The sequence below is a fragment of the Lolium perenne genome, chromosome 5 (genome assembly GCF_019359855.2).
Source record: "Lolium perenne isolate Kyuss_39 chromosome 5, Kyuss_2.0, whole genome shotgun sequence".
Lineage (NCBI taxonomy): Eukaryota > Viridiplantae > Streptophyta > Magnoliopsida > Poales > Poaceae > Lolium > Lolium perenne.
This window is the reverse complement of record NC_067248.2, coordinates 245,557,087-245,581,465: the sequence shown is the minus strand read 5'-3', so window position 1 is coordinate 245,581,465 and position 24,379 is coordinate 245,557,087. Positions and strand designations below refer to the sequence as shown.

The window sequence follows — 24,379 nt, the reverse complement described above, 5'->3', positions numbered from 1 at the left end:
GGGAAGACCATCAGAGTTTCACCGAGGAGAATCTGGATCTTTGTGGTTCCAGAAGAGGATTTGCGTTCCGGATATTGCTGAAATCAAGGAAGTAATACTCCGGGAAGCTCATCAAACACCATATTCCATACATCCGGGAAGTACAAAGATGTACATGGATCTAAAGGAACTATTCTGGTGGAATAACATGAAGAGGGAGATAGCACAATATGTTGCAGAATGCCATACCTGCCAGCGAGTGAAGGCTGAACATCAGAGTCCGGCAGGGAAGTTACAACCTCTACCTATTCCAGAGTGGAAATGGGAGGAGATAGGGATGGATTTCATCACCGGACTACCCATGACTAATAAAAAGAAGGACATGATATGGGTAATCGTGGACCGGTTGACGAAAAGTGCACACTTCTTAGCGGTAAACCAACAGGATAAAGGAGAGAAACTTATTGATCTTTACATCAAAGAGATCGTGAGTAAGCATGGAGTGCCTAAGAAGATAGTGTCGGATCGAGGATCCATGTTCACATCAGCATTCTGGAAGCAACTTCACGAAGCTTTAGGATCCAAGTTGGATTATAGTACCGCGTATCACCCACAAACAGGCGGACAAACTGAGAGAACCAATCAGATCTTAGAAGATATGCTTAGGGCTTGTGCCCTAGACTTCGGAGGATCATGGGAGGAGCATCTACCTTTAGCAGAGTTTTCATACAACAATAGTTATCAAAGCAGCATCAAGATGGCACCATTTGAAGCTTTGTATGGGAGGAAGTGTAGATCACCAATATGTTGGTATGAAGCCGGAGCAAGCAAAGAGTTCAACCCTGATTATGTCAAGGAAAAACAACAAATCATTGACATTATCGTAGACAAAGCTCAAGATAGCCCAGCCGGCAAAAGAGTTATGCCGATCAGAAGAGAAGGACATGGGAACCACAAGTTGGAGACATGGTTTATCTTAAGGTAAGCCCGATGAAAGGACTCCAGAGGTTTGGAGTAAAAGGGAAACTCAGTCCTAGATATATAGGACCTTTCAAGATACTGAGTCAGAATTGAGGTTTAGCCTTTGAATTGGATCTACCGGGAAGGCTAGCTCAAGTTCACAATGTATTCCATGTTTCACAACTTCGGAAATGTTTGAAGACCCCAGATGAACCAATATCACATGACGAGCTCGAGTTACAACCAGACTTAACTTATATCGAGAAGCCAGCTAAGATTCTCGAAGAAAGCTGGAAACAACTCAGAAACAAGGCGATCAAGTATTGCAAGATACAATGGAAGCATCATCCCGAGAGGGAAGCCACCTGGGAAAAAGAGGAAGACCTAAGGAAAACATACCCCGAGCTGTTCAGGTATTACCACCACAACTTCGGGACGAAGTTTTCTTTAAGAGGGAAAGGCTGTAATGTCCCAGGTTTAGAGACGATCGAGGGGTAGATTTTAGAAAGGGATGTGCATTGCATAGTAAATTCTGGGGAAATTTCGCGCCATTAAACAAAAACTGCATCGAAGGGGGACAAGTTTCTCTCTCGACACCTTACAGGGTTAGGGTTTCGAGAGTGCGACAAACTTGCATCTCACTTCACTAGTTTAGGGTTTTGAGAAAAGAGGGGAGAGTTTACTTGATTGAATTCTAAATGATATGACATGGTTGAATTCAAACCAAGGTTGAATTTGAATTTCAAATTCAAACATTAAATAATTACCTTAAATAATTCAATTGAGGAAATTCATTAAGTAAATAATCAATAATAAACAAGATGAACAATTATAATAAAGTGGAGCTCATTAGGGAAAACCTTGAGCTTTATTGAATAACACACAAGATACATTGTCTTTACATTATTCATAATGGAAATAAATGAATTACAACACATTACATAAATGGGCAGAATAGAAGAATGAAAAATAAAGAAAAATTACACTTTAATGATCCTAGACTAAATTCTACAAGATCATCTTCATTTGATCTTGAACTTGATGAATTCCAAGTCCATTTTGAGCCATGGATGATCCCTGCACAAAAACACAACAAAGAGAAGTTATGCCAAGTGGCAAAGCCACTTGGCAAGTTAGAAATCAAATGGAACGGTGAAATGAGCAGATAAGCTCAATGTGGCCGAGCTGATCCAGGCCAAAGCCAAGTTCCGTGTTCAGTGCACAAGACTTGACAAAGACACACACACACGGCTGCTCACAGTGGCGTGTGCATGCCGCACACACACACAAGTGTGTCACTAAGGTGACAAGCAGAGCTGTCGACCAGGGATGCAAGAGAGCACCATATATAACCTTTTCAGAGCCAAACCCTAGTCATTTGTTCATCCATCGACAAAGCAGCGGTGGTAAGTTCATCAAGAACACCAAGAACACTTAGAACAGGAAAAACCACAAGCCATCAGAAACCATCCAGGGACAGTTTCACCAAGAACTGTCAGCTGTGAGCAAGTACCAGATGGAGTAAAGCACCACAAGCTTGTAAGGAGGAGAAGGGCAAGCAAACCAAGCATCACAGAAGCAATCCTCTACAACAACACTTAATTCTAGGAGCTGGAGTGAGGTATACCACACAAGAGCCTGAGCAAGATCATATCTTGCTCATACTTAAGCATGATTGCATCACAGAGCACGTAAGGGTAGAAAACCCTAGGTGTATCATCATTTGGTTACTAAACCAATTGGTGCCAGCAAGTACAACTAAGGCTAACAGAAAATAAACCGGGGAACACCGGTTATGACAACACAAAGGTCAAAACCAGAGAAATCCAAAGCATGGATTTATTCCTTGCAGCCAATCAGATCACAAAGCACCTATTGACCTAGCTAAAACCATCGACTTAGACAGAATATCGTCTGCTTGTTTTCAACATCAAGAGTTCTGGCAATCCAATAAATGGATCACCGGACAACATTTGGTAAGCAACAAAGAAGCCAACAGATAGGGGAGCCATCCCGTGGCAGCACATGTATACTGCCAGGATCACCTCAACCCTTAACCAATTCCAACAAAGAAACCATGCACAGATATCATCACCCAGTAGGGTTCAAAAGGAGGGCTAGGGTACACAACCAGGTGTTGGCATCCATCTAACCCTAACAAATTCATTGAAATGATCATCACTGAATCTCAGTTCACATTATTTATCCATCTAATCCAGCAAGGATAAACAGATAAATGAAACAGACAAGCAATTGATGCACTGTGGTCTTGCCAATGATCAAATGGATCATGACAGCATCAATTGATGCTTAAGCAAGCAACAGCACACATCAGGCCAGGCCTGTGTGATACACAAGTGAGCAACAGTGAGGCACAGACACCAAAGGGCAGCTGTTACAAACAACTGGTGATCATATGAACACCAGAAGCTTGTTGGAGCATGCTACTGTATGCTATAACTCATTCTAAGCAATTAACACATGAACAGATAATTAAATAACTGAACAATTGCATCACTGATAAGGGCATCGTGCTTTATAATTGTATCCGTAAGCACATCAAAGGCTTGATGAACCAAAGGATCATAATACACAAGAAAAGCACATATCAATTCATCACTGGGATCACACTGCTAAGCCAACAGCAATGCTCAGATGAGCATGCTCATGAATTTGAGCACAAGAACTAGCCACGTGTATAATCGGCACTTGCAAAACTGCAAGAATTATACATTGTAATTAAGCCATGGCAACAGAAATGAATACATTTGAGTGTCTGACAAGCATAGTAACATGAACAAAAGCACAGAGCAAGGATCTAGCAAGAATGGCAAGCACTGGCATGGCCAGGGCAACAATGGCCAGGGCTAATAGGGTCAGTAGCATGTAGAACAACAAGTTGCAGAGAAGAACAGCATCAGCACACGCATGGCACAGCAGCAGCATCACAGCAAGCACAAGCAGCAGAGCACATAGAGGTAGAGCAGCAGCACAAGCAATGGCCATGGCCAATAGGGCATGGCACAGCATTTCCATGGGGGAAACAAAGCAAGAGACGAGCTAGACGAAGAGGAGGAGGAGAGAAAGGAGGAGAACAGGGGCACCAACCTGGAGCAGCACCTCGGCGTCGCCATGGCGGTACGGCGGCATGGCCTAGGCACGGCTACGCCAAGCCTTGGCCAGGCCAGGCGGTCGCCGAGCGCGGAGGCTCCGGCGCGAGGCACGGCGAGGCCTACGGCCAAGCCACACCGCCAGGAGCGTCGGCGGCGACGAATCGCCGTGGAACTCCACGGCCTTGCGAGCAGATGTGTTGGGGACGAGAAGCGGAGGCGGCGAGGACCAGATCGACGCCGTAGATCTGGTGCGCCGTCACAAGGCGGTGCAGATGCGCCCCATCTCACCGCCGGCGATGGCCGGAGGTGGCCGGAACAAAGCGGCGACGGCGCAGGCGACCACCGCGTCGCGGGAGAGGTTAGGGTTTCGCGAGAGGGGAGAGGAAGAGCGCGTGCAGGTCCGACCGAGCCGGTTGGGGCGGCTCGGGTTAGACTCAACCCGTTGGGCCACGACAGGTGGGGCCCAGGGGTAAATGTGTCTTTTCACATTTCAAATAAACAAGAAACTTTGAAAATGAATAGAAAATGATTCAAAGCTCTAAAAAAATAAGTAAAAATATGAAAATAGATCAGCATAAAATTCTCTATCATAATAAAATACAAACGAGAGTGTTTGAAGACATTCAAAAATAAGTCTTCATTTGAGGATTTAAATAATCATTTAAATCACACATAAGATTTTCAATAATAAAAATAAGTCCATTAATGAATAGGGACTTCAAAAATACCTTGACAACATTTCAAGGATGTATTTTACTTTAAATCAAGTATCCCCAAATTATTCCTAGTATTAACCTCTTACAGGAAATAATAAAGACATCGGAAGGGGGGAACAAACCCTAAAAATGGAATCATGCATAATTGCTTCTTTAACCATTGCCCTTATCGGACAATGATGCTATTTTTCAGAACAAGAGGACAAGGGTCAGTCCATACCTTCCAACTGCAGAACTTTGCAGTGTTCGGGCAAGTTCATCACTTGCTCATGTCATTTGAGTATTTTTATCAAATTACTTGCAAAGTATTATGGTTATCACTATTGCACAAAAATCAAAACCACTACTTTCATAACTATGAATATGACTATGTGGTGGGCAATGGAACCATGGATTGTGTTGATATGGTGGAGGTTCCATTGCACGGGCTTATATCCATCTAGGATTAAACAACAAATGTCGCCAAAGTGATTCTTGTGCCGTAATACCCGTGTTAACCATAAGATCCGGAGTGGGACGGAGTAGTCAAAAGTGTTTCCACCTCTCGTTCATCAACGGATGCGCTTTACCGTAGACACTTGTATCCGTCGGCGGCAAGCGATGAGGCTGGGGAAGCCTTAAGTCCCCACGGCACAGTCCGTAGACACTTGTCGTGCGAAGTGCAAGCGGTAGGCTGGGGAAGCCTTAAGTCCCCACGGTATTGCGGTCTATGAGGGATTGTAAGGTGTCCGGAACGGTCTATCCATGTTGATAGGGGAAGGCATATGAATGCCCGGAACGGTCTCATCATGGATATAGGGGAGGACAATCTTACAAAAGGGTGGGTGTTCGAGGTAGCGGAGGAACATGATTGGCTAGACCTTATACCGGGCCTCACACCAAAGGAAGTGTGGACGGGAAAGCTGCCCGGTTGGTACCAAGGTTAAGATCTCTTATGGGTAAAGCAACACACCTCTGCAGAGTGTAAGAACTGTGACCTTTCACTCCCTTTTCAGGGATTGAGGAACTGCGAACGCGGCCGGAAAGGAGCTCCATGAAGTTCTAGTAAACCGGTGAAGGCTGACGGACATAGCTCTTTGAAATAAAAGCAATCTCTTGAAGAAATGATTATCAAAACTTGCATTGGTATTAGACTTTCTGGTCTAATATCGTAGCTAGTGCATTAAACACCTCTTATCTATAATGAACTTGTTGAGTACGCTCGTACTCATACCACTCTTAAATCCCCTGCTTAGATTGTCTGAACCGTCTGGAGGAGGACTGCGACAACAATGAAGGAGCCGAGGTTATCGGCTATGATGCACCTGACCTCTCAGGAGGAGTCGAAGGCGTAGACTACATCATCGTCTACGGATCCGGGGAGGCTTCCGGAGAAGAACAAGCCTAGAGATATCTGAGGAGTAGTAGTAGCCGAGCAGCACAAACTCTTACCATATAGCTGCTCGATTAAATAAATGTTTTGTTTAATGAGACAATGGTATTGTAAGTTAAGTTGGGTTCACCTCGAACCCAGGAGATATCCTCTTAGGACCCAAGAGGAGCTCCGAGACGACTTGTGTATGTGTATTGTAATAATATGTGAATGAGTTATGGACCTTGCTATGTTCTGTTGTACTACTCTGAGGGATGTGATATTTGCGGAATGGTACTTCGCGAATGTTATATCAACGACTGGCATACTACAACATGCAGTGGTATGCAGGGTCACCACATGTTTGCACTTGGGTGTAGGCTCAACTTTCTTGTAATCGACTCCACATTTTTTCCTCTTTCTTGTATCTTATTGGAAGGGTGAACAATACTCTCGATAAGAGTAGCCCCCGAGCCTATGGGCAGGTGCGTGCACCTAGGCACAAGCTCGAGTTGTACTACTCGATAAAGAACTTGGCGCAGCCCCTCTTTTTATCGACTCCAGGTCGTTGCTATTTTTATTTGACATCCATATCTATATTGTACAGGGATAATGGTAATTGGGGCTAGTTCATCTGACGGATCAGGTACTAGTTAACTGCTCTAGTGGCAATCCGCAAAAACCTACTTCAAGATCACGTCCCTGGATATGATCTCGGGATACTGGTGTTAACTCGACAGGTGCCGCTTAAGGTCTTACCATCTGTCGAGTCCCAGTCATGTTTTATCGGGTACCTAACGCGTTCGTTAGGATTTTTCTTCGTATCTGTTGATACGGATAAAAGTAGCAGAGCGCAATCTTTGGCGATGCCACGCCACACAGAACGGATCTGGGGTCTTACCTTCGCAGAGTTTTGCGGCATTCAGAGATTGTTCGCGACTTTGGCGCTCCGAGAATATTTTGTCAAGTGCCTTCTTCGGCTGATGCAATGACCCATTTTGCGGGTTCTTCTATATTTTTCTCGGGTGTGATGAGACAGCCGAATATATTGGGTTCTTCTATATTGTCGGGTACATCACCGATGCTCTTGCTCGGAAGAATATGACGAGTCAATGGACCCGAAGATTTATCCACCCTCTCTTTTTTTATGCTCCTCCTTGATGATAAATTTGTCGAGTTCCTCCTTGAAGATTTTTTTTTAGTTCCTCCTTGAAGAAAATTTCTTCGTGTTCTTCTTGAGGGAAATTCATCGAATCCTCCTTGAGAAAAATTCTTCGGGTTCCTTTTGAAGACAATTTCATCGGTTTCCGCCCTGGAAAAGATTTCATCGGGTTCTTCCCTGTAAAAGATTTCATCGGGTTCTCTCTTGAGGACAATTTCTTCGGGTTCCTTCGTGAGGAGAATTTCGCCAGGTCCTTCTTGAAGACAATTCTTCGGGTTCTCCTTCAGGGAAATTCTTCGGGTTGTGTCCTTTATTGAAGATAATTTCGTCGAGTTCTCCCTGTAAACAATTTCGTCGGGTTCTCTTTTATATACTTTGAAATTTGCTTTCTCCTGCACAAATAAACAAAAAATTTCTATCTTTTCCTCGACTCTTTTTTTCGCATGCGGTGTCAGATGCTCGGATTCAATGATATGTAAAGTGAATATATGCCGCGCAGCCCCCGAGCGTTGGGTGCGGTAAAAGTAAATGATAATCAACTTTGCGTAATTTAAAGGAACACTTAGCTTTATTGGGCATGACAGAGTCAATGCGTGATGAAGTCTTCGAGTGCAGAGAAGAAGTCTAGCCAAAGTAGAAACCACCGAATAGCGAAAGTAGATGCCGCCAAATTGTTGATGAAGAAATAACCGAGCCCCCGAGCACTGCTAGGGTGATGTCATGATTGTTGCTTAGATATTGTGTCGCAGTTGCGACCCATGGCGAAGTCATTGTCGAGCCCCTGAATGTTAGCCGTGATGTCGGAAAAAATTGACGGAGTCGCGGCATCATATAAGGAGAAGCTATTTAAGATGAAGCCATTATCAATAATATAATATGAATTCAATTGGATATTACGCCATTAAATATGAAGCATATATTGAAGATGAATCCGCCGATATCATAGAGGATGAATCCATTGAGCCGAAGAATCCGGTAATAAACATAGAAGATGAATCCGCTGATATCATAGAGGATGAATCCAAGGACCCGAAGAAAATAATTCCAGTAATAACCGTAGAAGATGAATCCGCCATAATTGTGTCGAGTAGTATTATATTAGAGGAAACCAATAATAACCCGAAGAAGACCAATCCAGTAAGCCGAAGAAGATAAAATCCACTAAGCCGAGAAAAAATGAATGCACTAAGCCCAACAAAATAGATCCACTGAGTCGGGGAAGATATATCCAGATCCGGAGAAAATAAATCCACTAAGCCGAAAAAGTCCAGAGCCAAAGAAATAAATCCACTAGGCCGAAGAAAATAAATTCACCGAGTAATCTAATGTATTTGCAGTAACAATGTAATGGCGTAGCCCTGGATGTCGGGTGAATTTGCTGTAATGATGCAATGTTGCAGCCCCCGAGTATTCGGGTGTGACGAAAATAAATTATAATTGACTCTTTGAAGAGGAACACTTAGCTTTTTTATCGGCTGCGACGGCGCCTGACCGGAAGTAGTCTATGTAGTCACGCGATGCTTGACAGAAAGTAGTCGATGAAGAGGATGCAATCGATGTAGTCGCGCAGCCTCTGACCAGAAGGAGTCGATGTGACGATGCACTTGGACGATTCATTGCGTGGCTATGATCACCGGCCGCCGCCAACATGCGAAACAAGCTGTTCCGATATTTCTGATTGTGTTCCCAGATCAATCCTCCAAATACCATGTACCAACATGTACGCACAGGTTAGAATAAAATAATTAATTGACAAGATTGCTAATGAAAGAGAGGTTGGAAGATATCAAATTAGAGGGCCATCGTGTTGTTTTGCGTGAAGGGCCTGGTAGTGCATGTTAGTGCATGCAGCAATCGCTTTCACACCCCAAACGAATCCACGTGAGCGTAGAGAGAGAAAAAAATCTGCTTTTGTCCAATGACCGTGTACGATACTGTCTAGATTAAACAGGCCACGATTTGCAACCAGCTATTGACACGACACTTTTCAAACATCCGATCGATCTGGAATCTGCGCGCCTGGCATCCGATCGATCTGAAATCCGCGCGCCTATGCAGTCTTGACGTTGATCACAAGCAAGTTTTGAATAGATGTTGACGGAGAACTTGATCCAACTGATGAGGGATCTCGCCGGGATAACGAAATCCAGTCGTCGCAATCCCCACGGTCGGTGCCAATTGACGAGGGATCACCTCGCCAATGCCTACGTATTGTAGACTTGGGTTTCGGGAGAGAGCGACGATGGAGATTCCGGGAGCGAGATTAGGCACACGACGTACCCAGCTTCGGGTCCCCTCGGTGGAGGATCCCTACGTGCTGCTAGCAATCCAGTATATGATCATAGATGTGTTTACAGGGTGCCACCGTAGCGGAGCTATGGTGTCTATTTGTTGTCTATCTGTTGACCTCCTTATTTCGGGTGCCCTGGCTGGCTTTATATATGCAATCAGCCTAGGGTTTTACAAGAGTCCTAGTCGACTACTTCTTTGGATTGCCTTGTTGGGCCTTCTCCATATTGGGTCTCCTCCATATTGGGCCGAGCTAGGTATACTAATAATGGGTACCCGAAGGGTATGCCCATGTCAGCAAGTGATCATCTTCTGCAACAACGAGATCTAATCTCGTAGGCTTTGGAAATCTTCAAGGGTTAGTCTCGTCATCCCCTCGTTGCTACCATCTTCTAGATTGCATCTTGGCTTTGATTTCGTTCTCGCGGTAGGAATTTTTTTGTTTTCTATGCTATGAATCCCTACAGACATACCACAAGTACACTCGGGTGTATGTCCTGACAGTGTCCCGGTCGGCCCCCCTCGAGGCATTCAGCAAAGTTATCCTTGATCCACTTGTAATTTGCGCCCGCGAGAGCTCTATCTTTTTTATTTGATGGCTCCGGAGGAGCCATACCAATAAGCGCCTCCATCTGCTAGCGCCACCTATCGGACTCTATGTTCATACACAATGGCTTGCCCTAAATAGGAATACCAAGGATCATGGAAACATCCTGAAGAGTAGGGGTCATCTCGCCGGTCCTCAAGTGGACGATGTGCGTCTCCGGCCTCCACCGGTCGACAAGCGCGGTGATTGCCGTGGCATTCATGTTCGGCGACCCCCGGCTTACAAGCGAGATGAACGGGAGAAGACCGGTAGGCTCGATGTGCTCCGTGTACCGCTCGTCATACGGCATGTCACACATTCTACCGTGGTAACGAATCTTCGAGGGCTCAAGAACCTACAAGCAAATACATACACATAATATTATACCATATCCAATGAAATAAAACAAGAGGTGTTAACAAAATAAATATTAGTAACTTCCCTAGGTCCGCGATATGATGGGCCCAGTGTTCCTTGTCATAGTTATCATCTAGGAACCACACAATCCTACATTTTTTTTCATAAATACACACAACAAGAACTACCCTATTATCACCATACATGTTCTAAATTTGGGTTTTCCTAACAAATATGAGCCATACACACATACATTACAATATGGACTTGAACATATACATGAGAATATATCTAGCATTTCTATCACCATATATATAAGCCATCGCACATAATACATCGCACATACATGAGAACCTGGGTTGAAACAAATAAACAATCACATGTAGGGTGTCATATCTAGTGTTCCACGTCTAAAGCAATTTCAAATCCACAACAAATGAACAACTACATCTAGGATTTCACATCTAGGATTCATGCACAAATCTAGCAGAATCTATGAAATTAGTGGATGAATCGAAGAGAATCGAAGGGGAATACCTTGAGGAATGGATGGGGATCGAAATGCACAGACAGATATGAAGAAATCCCGCAGATTAGGGTAGGGATTTGGTGGGGGTGGAGGGGAACCGCCGGCCGGCGCCCTTTTTCTTGAGAGAAAGAAACATAGAGAGAGGAAGGGTTGGGTCGGGTTGGGGGCGGCTCGGGCGCCACACATAAGTGGATGTGTGGCGCCCTTCGGAGCGGCGCCACACATCCCATGGGAGCGGCGCCACATGCCCTGCCACATCGGCTGGTCAACGGCGTGCCACGTCGGCCTGGATGTGTGGCGCCGTTCGCATGGACGCCACACAGATAAATGTGTCGCTGATGGAAAGGGCGCCACATAAAAGGGTTAGTCCGGTGAAATAGTTTGACCAGAGAGTCATTCCATGTTTTTCTTTGCCGAAAGAGTTGTTTTCGTCAAAATCGCGTTGCCTGCCCACGCGCCGACATTTACTCTGCCGCTTAGGGCATGTACAATGGTTGATAAGACGGTCTTATCTTATGCCTGTTGATATGACAACAAAACATGGTATACAATGGGTTATTTTTTTGTCTTATCTTTAGCCTCGTGTATTCCTAAAAATATGGTGAGACATATTGTGCTAAGAGATGATCTCTTAGCCAAGAGAAGGCAAAGATCTTTTTTTGTTTCTCTCTCCTCCAACTCAGCAATTATCTTATGTGGCATTCCTAAGATAAGACTAAGATAAGACCATTGTACATGCCCTTACAAAGTATTAACTTGTACGGACAAATCTTCTGCTTCATTTCCGGGATCACTAGTAAGCTGGGATAATACGTAGTACCAACTAGCAAGGTAGTGAGAAGAGAATGTGAGGAAAAACCACTTGTTCACACCTCGTATGCCCTAGAATAGAGTACTAATATCTAAAAAAAGATAATTAATTGCACTATAAATCTCCAGTAGGGTGTATGTCAAACTCATACATCATGCAACCCTCTTTAAAAATTCAAGTAGACCAGATAAAGGAAGACACCTTTATGGTACAACTCGATTCCACACATTGTTCCCTGAATGGACGGCGGTCTATCATATTTTATGATTTATTTTTACGTTTAAATGGATTCATGTTGAATGAGATGCTCTCCAGCATAAATATCAAAAACAATGTAATTTAAGGAGCGAGCTGCACTTCCATAATAGTATTGGTGTTGATTCTTGTTGCTAAATAGAATAAATATTATTATCATTAGATGTTATTTTAATAAATGGTCTGTGATGAAAACATGTAGTATAAGCTTGAGAGTCATAGAAGCTTTGCGCAAGTAAAATTGTTCAGTATAAATAGCGTGCTAGCATGGTGCTTTTCAGACGAGGTGTGAAATCACTCTGGCTTGCAACCCCGGTCCGGTCAGGATTTGTCGTTACGAGTAGCCTCGTCCGAGTCGGTTTAGAATAGATTTCTACACGCGTGTGCCGATAGAACTGCGTGCGTGTTAGTAACCCTCGTTCCTTAAAATCTCCTGCAAGGCGAATATGCTAATCTGCTTCCAATTTTTTTCCACATCCACATAACCAGTTGTTGTTGCTGTTAAATGCAGCGACGCGACCTGATCGTGAGCCATTGGGGCAGCGTCGTCCGTCGTATTGTTAGAAAGAGAAAAAAGTTTAATTGATTTGATGGCGGATTAATGACAACCAATGGCAGGTATCTCGGGAGATGTATGTATATCAAGCATGACATGTGTATGATTGAGTTGGACGAAATAGTTTGATGGCTTGTATTCAGTAACAAATTCGTGAATACTCGTGATGCAAGGGAGTATAGAAAATAATCTCGACAAACGTACGTACGTGCGAGAACGGAGCACCCAAACTGTGACCCACGGCAGCCGTTGAGGGCGTGCGTACAGCCTACCCCATGCACGTATGGACGTACACACGCTTACGACCGATCCCGCGCGCGAGACGTTGGTCTCGGCCAGATGAGCTGATGTCGATCATCTCGACGCGCTGGCTCGCGCGACACCTCAATCAATACGGCGGCAGCGGCGGCAGCCCTGCCCTCACCGAACGAACGAAGCTCGTGGCACGGCACCAGCCTCGCCCGCTCCCGCGGCGAATTGCATGCATGCACGGCGCGAGTGGGTGCGCCCGCCCGCCCGCTTGCCTGCCTGCCCGCCGCCGGCATTTACTCTGGCTGGCGTTGCCGTTGCCGTTGCCAGCCCAGCGCGGCTAGCTGCCGGACGGAAGGAAGGACGTTACGTTACACCAGCCAAAGCCCAAAGGTCCACCGCCACCATTTACTCCTCCCCGTCCCGTCCCGTCCCGTTCCGTCTCCACAGGCGCGCTCTGCCGGCGCTGCCCCTGCCGCGGCCCGTGCACCGCCGCTCACGTCTCACATCGGACACGGGGGCCGTTCCGGAAATTCATCCGCGGGGGACCGTACAGGGTACAGCGTCCGATCGATCCAGAAAAAGACCCCGCCCGTGACAAGTCCGCGTCACGACTCACGCACCTCCTTCCTCTCCCCACTTTTTTCCACGCCAACATTTTCTCCTTCCTTCGCCACCACAGCTAGCACGGCTGACAGCGAGCGAGCTGAGCTGCACGGTTAATTGCGAGCGAGGTAGATTAATGCCTACACTAACTCAGTACAGTAGTATGTATCTTTCTCTCAAAAGATTTGGTGCATGGGTTAGTAGCTGCTGCGTGCCAGATCCGTGGGGTACGTAGCACGCACGGTACGGGACGAAACGCGCCGGAGAGGCTACGGCCATCGGTGTCGGCGGTGGGGACCATTTGACTCTCGCCTCCCAGCCCCGGCCCCCGGCCGTGTGTGCGAGTCAGCCCCACTCCATTTTTTCTTCGCTACACTACTTCTGGCCCGTTTGTTCCTTTCCTAGCACAGTTTCTTCAACGAAATCAGTACAGCTTTTACACGGTGGCCATGGGGTTAAAAAAAAGAGGGAAACTTTCCTTGTACTTTTTCTCACAGAAAAGAAAAGGACGGTGAAAATAGGCAAGGAACAGTGAAAAAAAGAGCGGAAACTTTCATACTAGTTTTTTTCACAGAGAATGAAAGGGGAGTGGAAATAGGCAAAGGGCATGTAATTTTGCGGAAATGATACAGAAACTAAATTTTTATAACCGATTCGGAAGCGGAACGGTGTTTCCGATTCGGTTATTGCTTCCACGAGCGGAAACCGGATTTCCGTTTCCAACTCATGCGAAATTTCCGTTCTACGAGATGTTCTGCATGGCTATCCAAACGGCCACAATATGCTAATTTGCCAAACTAAGCAGCCGAATCAACGAATCTAATGCTTAAGGTCGCCTCCGGATACATAAACGACAGTCGACTGAGCTTCTACTTTGCAAGCGGTAGCCCTAGCAGCAACTTGATGGCACCTGTGTGGGGGCTAGAAATGACGTCAAGAATGGAAGATATTGCCCACACCCATCTCCAAGACCTTCACGACTACCAATTGTGAATCCTCTGCCACCGTGTAAATATGGACAATGCTATCTCCCCGTCATCATTATCGGAAAGGGCTAGCTAGTGTGTTGTGGCTCTCAAGCTGGCATGTCAAGAAAGCATCGTTGGTGTAGCTTCTATGGCGGTAAGGCGAGCTCTAGTGATCACAAGTGACAAAGGTTCCACTGTCCCTCAGAGATCCCAAAAAAATCCTAGCTCCGGTCATGAATCGATCCCCTATTGGCACTATGGTGGGCGACATCAAACGTCTCGCTTCAGGGTTCTCTATGTGTTCGTTTAAACATGTTAGACGCCCGATTAATGTGGCGGAAGCATACCTTAGCCCCGTTCATGTGAGCCCTCTAGCTGAAAGCTTTTTGCTGGTGTTGTCTTTGATTGTACTATTAGGGATCCATCTTGTACCGATGTTATGTGGTCAATTAAACGCAGTACCTCTCATACTCCTCCTTACACCGAGCAATCATGCCATGGTTGGGAACAGGTTGGTCGTTTTACCTGAGTTTTTCTGCATCGTTTAAGTGGTCTCTTGGTTTCGATAATCATCTGTTTTCTATTTGTGTCCGCATCCTATTCGGTTTGTAACTATTTGCGATATTCTATGTTTTCGTATTTGCTTCTGAAATCTCTTGGTTCCTACAATCTTCTGTTTTCTATTCGTGTTCGCATCATATTCGGTTTCTACATATTTGCAATATTATTTGTTTCTGAAATCTTTTGTTCTAATCATCTTCTGTTTTTTATTTGTGTCCGCATCCTATTCGGTTTATTCGTGTCCGCATCATATTCGGTCTGTTTTCGTATTTGTTTCTGAAAATTTATGTATGTCTCTTCTGAAAAGTATGAAACTAAATTTGGCACCGATCATTTCAGTGTGATTTCCACTCCATTTTCATCCTAGTAGCGGTGAAAGAGGTGACTTGAGTTTCATGGCAGCGGTAAGAGAAGCGGACCCCGTTGATCCAGGTCGCTCCCCCGGTAGACGTAGACCCTCCACATGTCTCGCTTTATCTAGCACGCTCACGGCTGGCTCAGTTATATCCATTGCCCAAAGCTGCCAGCCTCCCAACCCCTCTCCTCCCCTCTCCTTCCCCGACCTCATGCCATCCACCTCGCTAGCGATAGCCTGACTGATAGGCTCGTCGCCATCGCCGCCGTTGTTGTGACGGCGGCTGATATAGCCGGGGGAGAGATCGATTGATTTGTACTAGCAGTAGTGGCAGCATCTCCGGAAGCCAGAAGTGGAGATTCTTTCCTTCTTTGCGCTTTGCCTCCACCATGATTCCCTTCCACCTTCGCGCCCGCCATGCCATCTATAGCGCGTTCCTGCCGTTTTAATGCCTAGTCCTCCCTCCTCTCTCTCCTCGTAAAAAATCCGATAAATCTTCGGGATCCGAGCGGATCCACTGGGGTTGGTAGGCGGATCAATTCCCGGGGCGGGGAGAGATTTCAGTCCGAGAAAAAGACGAGTCTTTCTCTGTCATTTGTGTCCTGATCGATGAGCTTCGGCGGCATGTTCGACGGCGCCGGCTCCGGCGTCTTCTCCTACGACGCCGGCGGGGGCGGCGCCGGCATGCACAACCCAGCTGGCCGCCTCCTCCCCTCGCCGAACCTCCCCCGACCCGGCGGCGGCGGCGGTTTCTCCTCCTCCACCGGCCTCTCCCTCGGCCTGGTTCGACTACGTGTTCATTAATTGGCCTTAATTGCCCAGCTTTCCGTTGCTACTGCTTAATTGGCCTTAATTGTGTTGAATTTTCTCGCAGACGAACATGGAAGGTGGGCAGCTCGGCGATCCGAACCGGCTCGGCGGTCTGCTGGGCAGCGCCGGGAGCGTCGGCGACGGCGGCGACTCGCTGGTCCGCGGGCGGGAGGACGAGAACGACAGCCGCTCCGGGAGCGACAACCTCGACGGCGCCTCCGGCGACGAGCTCGACCCGGACAACGGCAACCCGCGCAAGAAGAAGAAGCGCTACCACCGCCACACGCCGCAGCAAATCCAGGAGCTCGAAGCGTAAGCCATGAGTCTTTGACATGGAAACTTTTTTCTCGGAAATTCTTGTCCAGTTTTCAGACCTAAACCGCGCGCTTGACTGAATAACTGGCGTACGCGGCTTCTGCAGTGTGTTCAAGGAATGCCCTCACCCCGACGAGAAGCAGCGGATGGAGCTCAGCCGGCGGCTCAACCTGGAGAGCCGCCAGGTCAAGTTCTGGTTCCAGAATCGGCGCACCCAGATGAAGGTTCGTTTATTTCTGGCGACAGATCGATCCATAAACATGCAATTTCTATCCACGTGCTGATCTGACAAGCGCTACTTATGCTATGGTGCCGCTCGCAGACGCAGATCGAGCGCCACGAGAACGCGCTGCTGCGGCAGGAGAACGACAAGCTGCGCACGGAGAACATGACGATCCGGGAGGCGATGCGGAGCCCGATGTGCGGCAACTGCGGCGGCGCGGCGGTGCTGGGCGACGTGTCGCTCGAGGAGCAGCACCTGCGCATCGAGAACTCGCGCCTCAAGGACGAGCTGGACCGCGTGTGCGCGCTGGCGGGCAAGTTCCTGGGCCGGCCCGTGTCCGCCATCTCGTCCCCGCTGAGCCTCCCGTCGTCGCTCTCCGGGCTCGACCTGGCCGTCGGCAGCGCCAACGGCGGGTTCATGGGCGGCGGCTCCGTGCTGCAGTCCATCCCGGACCTGATGGGCGGCGGGACGGCGGGCATGCGGCTGCCCGCCGGCATGATCGGCGGCGGGCTGGATGATGGTGTTGGTGGCGCTGGTGATGCAATGGACCGCGGCGTGCTGCTGGAGCTCGGGCTGGCGGCCATGGAGGAGCTGGTGAAGGTGGCGCAGGTGGACGAGCCGCTGTGGCTGCCCACCAGCCTGGACAGCGGCGGCGGGTTCGGCCAGCAGGCGCTGGAGAGCGGGGGTTTCCAGACGATGAACTACGAGGAGTACCGGCGCGCGTTTGCCCGCGTGCTCGGCCCCAGCCCCGCCGGCTTCGTCTCCGAGGCCACCCGCGACGTCGGCGTGGCCATCGTCAGCAGCGTCGACCTCGTGAGCAGCCTCATGGACGCGGTACGTACGTGGGTGTGCACATAGGCAAGGAGATAGAGAAACATGAGCTGATCTGCTGATGTATGGTGCAAATTAACAATGGCAGGGCCGGTGGTCGGAGATGTTCCCGTGCGTGGTGGCGCGGGCGAGCACGATGGAGATGATCTCGAGCGGCATGGGCGGCACGCTCAGCGGCTCGATCCAACTGGTGAGCATGCAGAGCTCATCATCGACATCGACACTCCCGTCTCCGGCACGGTCTAAAAGCTCACTCGATCGTGTTTCACAGATGCGCGCGGAGCTGCAGGTGCTGTCGCCGCTGGTGCCGATCCGGGAGGTGACGTTCCTGCGGTTCTGCAAGCAGCACGCAGAGGGCCTCTGGGCCGTCGTCGACGTCTCGGTGGACGGCGTCCTCCGTCCCAACGACGGCGCCGCCGCGGCGGGGTACATGGGCTGCCGCCTCCTCCCCTCCGGCTGCGTCGTGGAGGACATGCGCAACGGGTACTCCAAGGTACGCTACGTTCGTACTCCGGCAACCGACCCATCATGGTATCATCAACCGCACATACGCGTCGCCCGTACTCCGGCTTAACTCGCCATGGCGCGCGGGCCGCCACCGCGGCCGCCATGAATGAATCGGTTGCCTTGATTGCGTCGAAACCGCACGGCGCGTCGGCATGTGGCGCCCTACAGTGAGCAGGCATTAAGAGCTGGCCGGGACGTACTACGTACACGCACACGCACGTCCCGGTATTCTATGCTTTCACGAAACGACGAGGATGAATCCATGGCGCGCAGGTCAATGCTCTCGTCCGTCCGTCGTGCGAGACGACGGGCCGGGACGTGCATGCGGAGGAGGATCAGTTGGTATCCGTGCCGGCCCGCGACGACCCCGCACGAGTCACACTTCCCCAAAACGCCATTTTCAATTGCTTCGATGCTTCTGTAGCCCATACAGTATTCTGCGTCGTCCGTGCGCGCGCGCACAGAATGCCTGGATCGATAGATACTGGAGGAGTAGCAGTTGCAGATCCAGTATTCTAGGGTTTCATGGCCGTACGTGTAGTAGTTTAGTCAATCATGCGGCCTCGATTGTGCATGATGTTGACGCCCACGTGACACCCTGCCCGTCGAAGCAGGTCGCTCGAGTCCAAACCTAAGAGCATCCCCACTCGTTGGCGCTCCCCACGCCCAAATCCGGCGAAATTTTCGTCCGGATTGGATGAAGATTTAGCGTGGGGAGCGCCGAAGTTCCAGCCGTCCCCCCGGCAGGAAACCCCCAACCTCGACCATTTGACATATTTCAAACAAATTCAACATAAAATTTAACAAGTTCGGCAAACAATAGGACGAAAATTGCTGAAACAAATTCGGCGATAACAGTACAATGTTTAACAAGTGCTGAAACAAATGAAGCACACAAATTTCACAATTTTTCAAACAAATTAAGACAGACTAGTTGGCGTCGGCGTTGGCGTTGCCTCGGAGCCTCCATATGTGCTCCACCAGATCATCTTGCGGCAAATTTGGTGCATTGTAGACTCTCGAATGTCGTGCCGAATAGCAATGATGGCGGCCCATGTTGGAGGCACCTGGTGATTAGGCGTGCAAGAGGACCTCTCTCTCATATGGTGCTTCTTGCTCGACGGAACCTGATGCTTTCGCTCATCTTCAATAATCATGTTGTGTAGGCACACACAGCTTCATCACCTCCCACATCCGATCTTTGGACCAAGTCATAGCGGGAACCGGACGACAAAGAAATCTCTGTTGTAGGACACCAAATGCTCGCTCGACGTCTTTTCGGCAAGCTTCTTGTTTCTTGACAAACTCGCAAAGTTTGGGGGTGCTAGGGTTGGAGATCGTCTTCACAAATGTTGCCCACTTTGGATAGATACCGTCTGCAAGGTAGTATCCTTTGTTGTAGTGCCGACCATTGATCACATAGTCCACCGGGGGAGCATGACCCTCAACAAGCTTGGAAAAGACCGGGGAGCAGTTTAGGACGTTGATGTCATTGTTGGATCCAGGCATACCAAAGAAAGAGTGCCAAATCCAAAGATCATGGGTAGCCACCGCTTCAAGTATCACGGTGCGGCCTTTTTTGTGACCCTTGTACATTCCCCGCCACGCAAACGGACGATTCTTCCATTGCCAATGCATGCAGTCAATGCTTCCAAGCATCCCCTGGAAAACCTCTAGCTTCATTTGTTGCAAGGATCCTCGAGTGTCTTCGACAGTGGGTGATCTCAAGTAATAGTCCCCGAACACTGCTATGACGGCCCTGCAGAACCGGTAGAAACAATCAAGGGCGGTGGACTCCGCCATCCGAAGATAGTCATCTGCGAGATCACCGGGAGCTCCATACGCCAAACATCCTCATAGCCACCGTGCACTTCGCAGTGTGACGAAAATCCAACCAAACCAGTGCAATCCGCCTTGCATCTGAAGTAGGGATCAAAGTGGCGGATGGCATACACAATTTGCAGAAATAGCTTTCTGCTCATCCTGAAACGACGCCGGAAAACAGTCTCACCGTGCAATGGATTGTCGGCGAAGTAGTCGGCGTACAACATGCAGTAGCCCTCCATTCGATGTCTCGGCTTGCACTTCCGGCGACCTCGTGCCGACCCACCACGCCGACGAGGTGCCAGTCCGGCGTACATGCTTGCCAAGCAACCAAGGATCATCATGTGCTCGTCGTCTTGGGCGGCTGCTGCCATCTCTTCTTGCATAAGCTCGACGAACATCTGCTCCTCCTCTTCGTCCGAGTCCATGGCCGGCGAGGCAAATGGACGAACACCTGACGGGCGTGGTCGAGGCAACCCGAGCCGCGAGCGACGACGAGCAAGCGGCGGAAAACGAGCCGCCGGAAGAGCGACGGATAGGCCGTCGTCCAAACACGGCGGAATATAGGCAGGTGGGGAAGGAGTGGCGGCGCAATCTGGGCAACAAGCCGGCGGGGTGGTTCCGGCGGCGAGAGAGATACGAGGGGTGGGGGAGATTTTGAGCGACGTGGCGGTGGGGTTCGTGCGTCGAGTCACCGACAGATCGGGCCCTTCCCCGCTTTTCACTCGTCCGGAGTCCCCGAGCGCTCCCCGGGGGGCCGGGGGGGGCGTGGGATCGCCGGATGAATTTAGGCCCAAATCCGGACGAAAACGAGGAACCGGGGGCGCGACTGGGCCGAATTACGCCGTCCGGATGGAAAAAACGCTCGCCGGGGGCCTCCTCGGGGGGACGAGTGGAGATGCTCTAAGCATATCTACAGGCAGATTACGATCGTGCACTGACGCGTCTCGTGCTTCTTGTTTTCTAATGCATCTAAATTTGATTTATCTTCACTGCTACTGTAGTTAGTGGAGTACTAGGGTTTTTGCATTGGTCAACTGTGTTTTCCTCTGAACCTCTCCAGAGCTCTACCAGCAGCATGCGCGCGCGCGGCTTGTCCTCTTGCTTTTGATTGACGTAACTTGTTGCACGTCCGTCCTTTTACTAGCTACCACCACCGCTGCATGTGCATGCCCGATCTCACCTCACCTCACCGGCCTGGCCTCACCTCCGGCAGCCATTACTGCCTTGTCGCGGCAAGTGGCCGGAGCCAGCGGGGAAAGCTAGCCGCATGTCATGGCAGTAACTGACGGTTGGTACTCACCATTACAGGTCACGTGGGTGGTTCATGCCGAGTACGACGAGGCCGCGGCGCACGAGCTGTACCGGCCGCTGCTCCGCTCCGGCCAGGCGCTCGGCGCGCGCCGCTGGCTCGCCTCGCTGCGGCGCCAGTGCGAGTACCTCGCCATCCTCTGCTCCAACCCGCTGCCCTCGCGCGGCGACGGCCACCACGAGGCCATCTCGCCCGTCGGCCGCCGCTGCATGCTCAAGCTGGCCCAGCGCATGGCCGACAACTTCTGCGCCGGGGTCTGCGCCACGGCGGCGCAGAAGTGGCGCCGCCTCGACGAGTGGCGCGTCGAGGGCGGCGACCAGCAGCCGCGCGGCGCCGGCGGGGAGGACAAGGTCAGGATGATGGCGCGACAGAGCGTTGGCGCGCCCGGGGAGCCGCCCGGCGTCGTGCTCAGCGCCACCACCTCCGTCAGGCTGCCTGGCACGTCGCCGCAGCGCGTCTTCGACTACCTCCGCGACGAGCAGCGCCGGGGCGAGTGGGACATCCTCGCCAATGGCGAGGCCATGCAGGAGATGGACCACATCGCCAAGGGCCAGCACCATGGCAACGCCGTCTCCCTCCTCCGTCCCAACGTAAGTATCATTTCCTTGTAGCACTAAATCAAGCTATAGTTTTATTCTTCAATTATTTCTCATTTTAAGCATCTCGGTTCCTTCTTGCCACATTGTTTCTGTCTCATACTCCATGTACTACTGGAGGTCTTAAGTTTGTACATTTCTGCTTCTCCTGACACTTCTTTTTCAATTAAAACATCTCTGCTTGTAAACATTAATTAGTTGCAATTAAGCTCACATAACTACTGCAACTAAAACAATGGTACTGTACTAGTAACTAGGCTCTCATGCATGCTATAACTTTTCAAGATGTTTGACAGGTACTACCACCCCTCCTAGTACTGTACCACATGTTGCAGCTTCAATGGCCTCATTGGTAATGCATGGCAGCATGGGTACAGTGACATGGGGAAGAGGACGAAGTAGAAAACCTCCAAGGAATTATTTGGCTGGCTAGGGAAACTGGGGTCTCCGCTAGCAGTAGGGTTGACATTTTGTGAGAGAAAGCTAGCTGTGAACTTTTCCCTTCGTTTGGAGCCATGCTTGCATGCAGCCTATCTGCCCTTGTCCTTCCTTGCCCACCAAAGCCTGTCAGATTTGGCTTTATCTTCTCTTTGCCTTTTCACATCGATGTCATCTTTTTTTCATCCGTTATTTATTTCTCTTTTTCATGAATGTGCGTGCATTTTGGAATCCTGATTGATAGCACCAAGATTTTAACAAGACAGTTGCTCCAAGCCTCCAAACACTTCTCATTTGATCTTCTAAAATATGAAAGAATGCACATGATTATTTAGTTCCCTCCATAATTGGCCACAAATCTGTGCCAGCTTATTTATTTTGGATCTCCCTTTGTGCTGCACTACCTTTTTTTTTTGTACTTGTAACAAATTTAACCTATGAACGAAAGCAAATTGAATGTACTCAATTTGGTTGTTGCATGTGCTTGCATAAATGCTAGTGGTTATTCGTAGTACTACTATTAGCTTGTTGGAAACAATTTAAAGTGAATTTTGAAACCTGGGTAATGCGGAACCTGATTGAACTTACTTTCCTACTAAGTTACGTAGTTACCCGGTCACTAAGTTACAAAAAACTTGTCATCTGAAACTTGTCGTTTTTGCATAAGTTACAAAAAACCTGGGTAATGCCGGGGGGATATCCTTTAGACCGTTCATCTGAAACTTGTCGTTTTTGCATAAGCTACATACTTTCATATTTGGGTATGAAAAAAACACGCAAGTATACACGGGCATCCTCTGCATGCAAAAATTTTGTTTGAATTTTTTAGAGATATGGAAATACCGATTTTTTGCCCGCACAGTAAATGGGTTCCATGGAACCTAGGTGCCACTAGGTATTTCTAGAAACAATGCACATGTTGATACTCTAAATTAGGAATTTTAACAAAACAATTGCTCCAAAAACTATCAGTTGATACTCTAAATTAGGAAACAAATCTTTGCCAGCTTATTCATTTTGGATCTCCCTATGTGTTGCACTACCTTTTTTTTTTTGCACTTGTAACAGATTTAACACTATGAATGAAAGCAAATTAAATGTACTCAACTTGATTGTTGCATGTGACTTGCATAAATGCTGGGTAGTAATTTGTAGTACTGCTAGCTTGTTGGAAAGACAAATGCTACTTTCGGTACGGTACTTTCAATTTGGTTGATGCATTTCACCAATAATCCAATATCTTTGGTTGCAGGCAACGAGTGGGAACCAGAACAACATGCTCATCTTGCAGGAGACATGCACCGACCCGTCCGGCTCCCTGGTGGTGTATGCCCCCGTGGACGTGCAGTCCATGCACGTCGTCATGGGCGGCGGCGACTCGGCTTACGTCTCCCTCCTGCCCTCCGGCTTCGCCATCCTCCCTGATGGCTACAGCAATGCCGTCACTCCGGACCCTACCTCTCAGCTGGGCTCGTCGCCGGACGCTCAAGGCGGCGGCAACAACATCAACACCGGGTCACTCGTCACGGTGGCATTCCAAATTCTGGTGAACAACCTGCCGACGGCCAAGCTCACCGTCGAGTCGGTCGACACCGTGAGTAACCTACTCTCCTGCACCATCCAGAAGATCAAGTCCGCCCTGCAGGCAAACATCATCTCGCCCTAGCTCGGTAGCTAGCGGGCATTTGACATGGATTCCGGCCAACGCACCAATGCAACACCGGCCGGATGCTACGTCAAATGTCTAACTAGCTTGATCACAAAGGTAGAGAAAGAAGAACAAGACTCAAGCAAGCAAGAACTTATACAGTGGGGTGCAAGCAGAGAGGAAAATAAATTATATAGTGCGCATAGAGGAAAATGAATGGGGTGCGACGCAAAGGGATTAAGTCAAGAACGAACCGAGCGCTTGGCTTGCACTAGCTGATATGGTGCATGGTTCGGGTATTGACTTGAACTCTAGTGAAAAGAACCCCTAGGGCTTCGTTTACTATATTTTAGTGGTTTGATTTAGTTAATCTATGGTTATGTGAAGTTTTCACTTTTCTTTTACTCTCCAAAACAGGGGAAATACAATGTTTGTGTTTTCTTTAGCTGATAATATTTGTCGTTTGTTGGTA

The 24,379-nt window shown here is 48.8% G+C and overlaps 1 protein-coding gene across 2 annotated transcripts; it reads left to right on the top strand.

Annotated features, from left to right (window-relative positions):
* The first annotated feature begins 15,564 nt into the window (after nucleotides 1-15,564).
* Nucleotides 15,565-24,379, top strand: LOC127302530 (homeobox-leucine zipper protein ROC6). 2 transcript variants are annotated; one of them, XM_051332994.2, is made up of 8 exons: nucleotides 15,567-16,186; nucleotides 16,278-16,525; nucleotides 16,635-16,752; nucleotides 16,851-17,585; nucleotides 17,671-17,772; nucleotides 17,854-18,075; nucleotides 21,225-21,815; nucleotides 23,512-24,379. In XM_051332994.2, exons 1-8 carry the CDS (start codon nucleotides 16,013-16,015, stop codon nucleotides 23,923-23,925), a joined length of 2,604 nt encoding a protein of 867 aa, XP_051188954.1. In that variant the 5' UTR covers nucleotides 15,567-16,012; the 3' UTR covers nucleotides 23,926-24,379. The 2 variants fall into 2 exon arrangements, with proteins under 2 accessions (XP_051188953.1, XP_051188954.1); XM_051332993.2 differs by having other exon boundaries at nucleotides 15,565-16,186; nucleotides 17,671-18,075.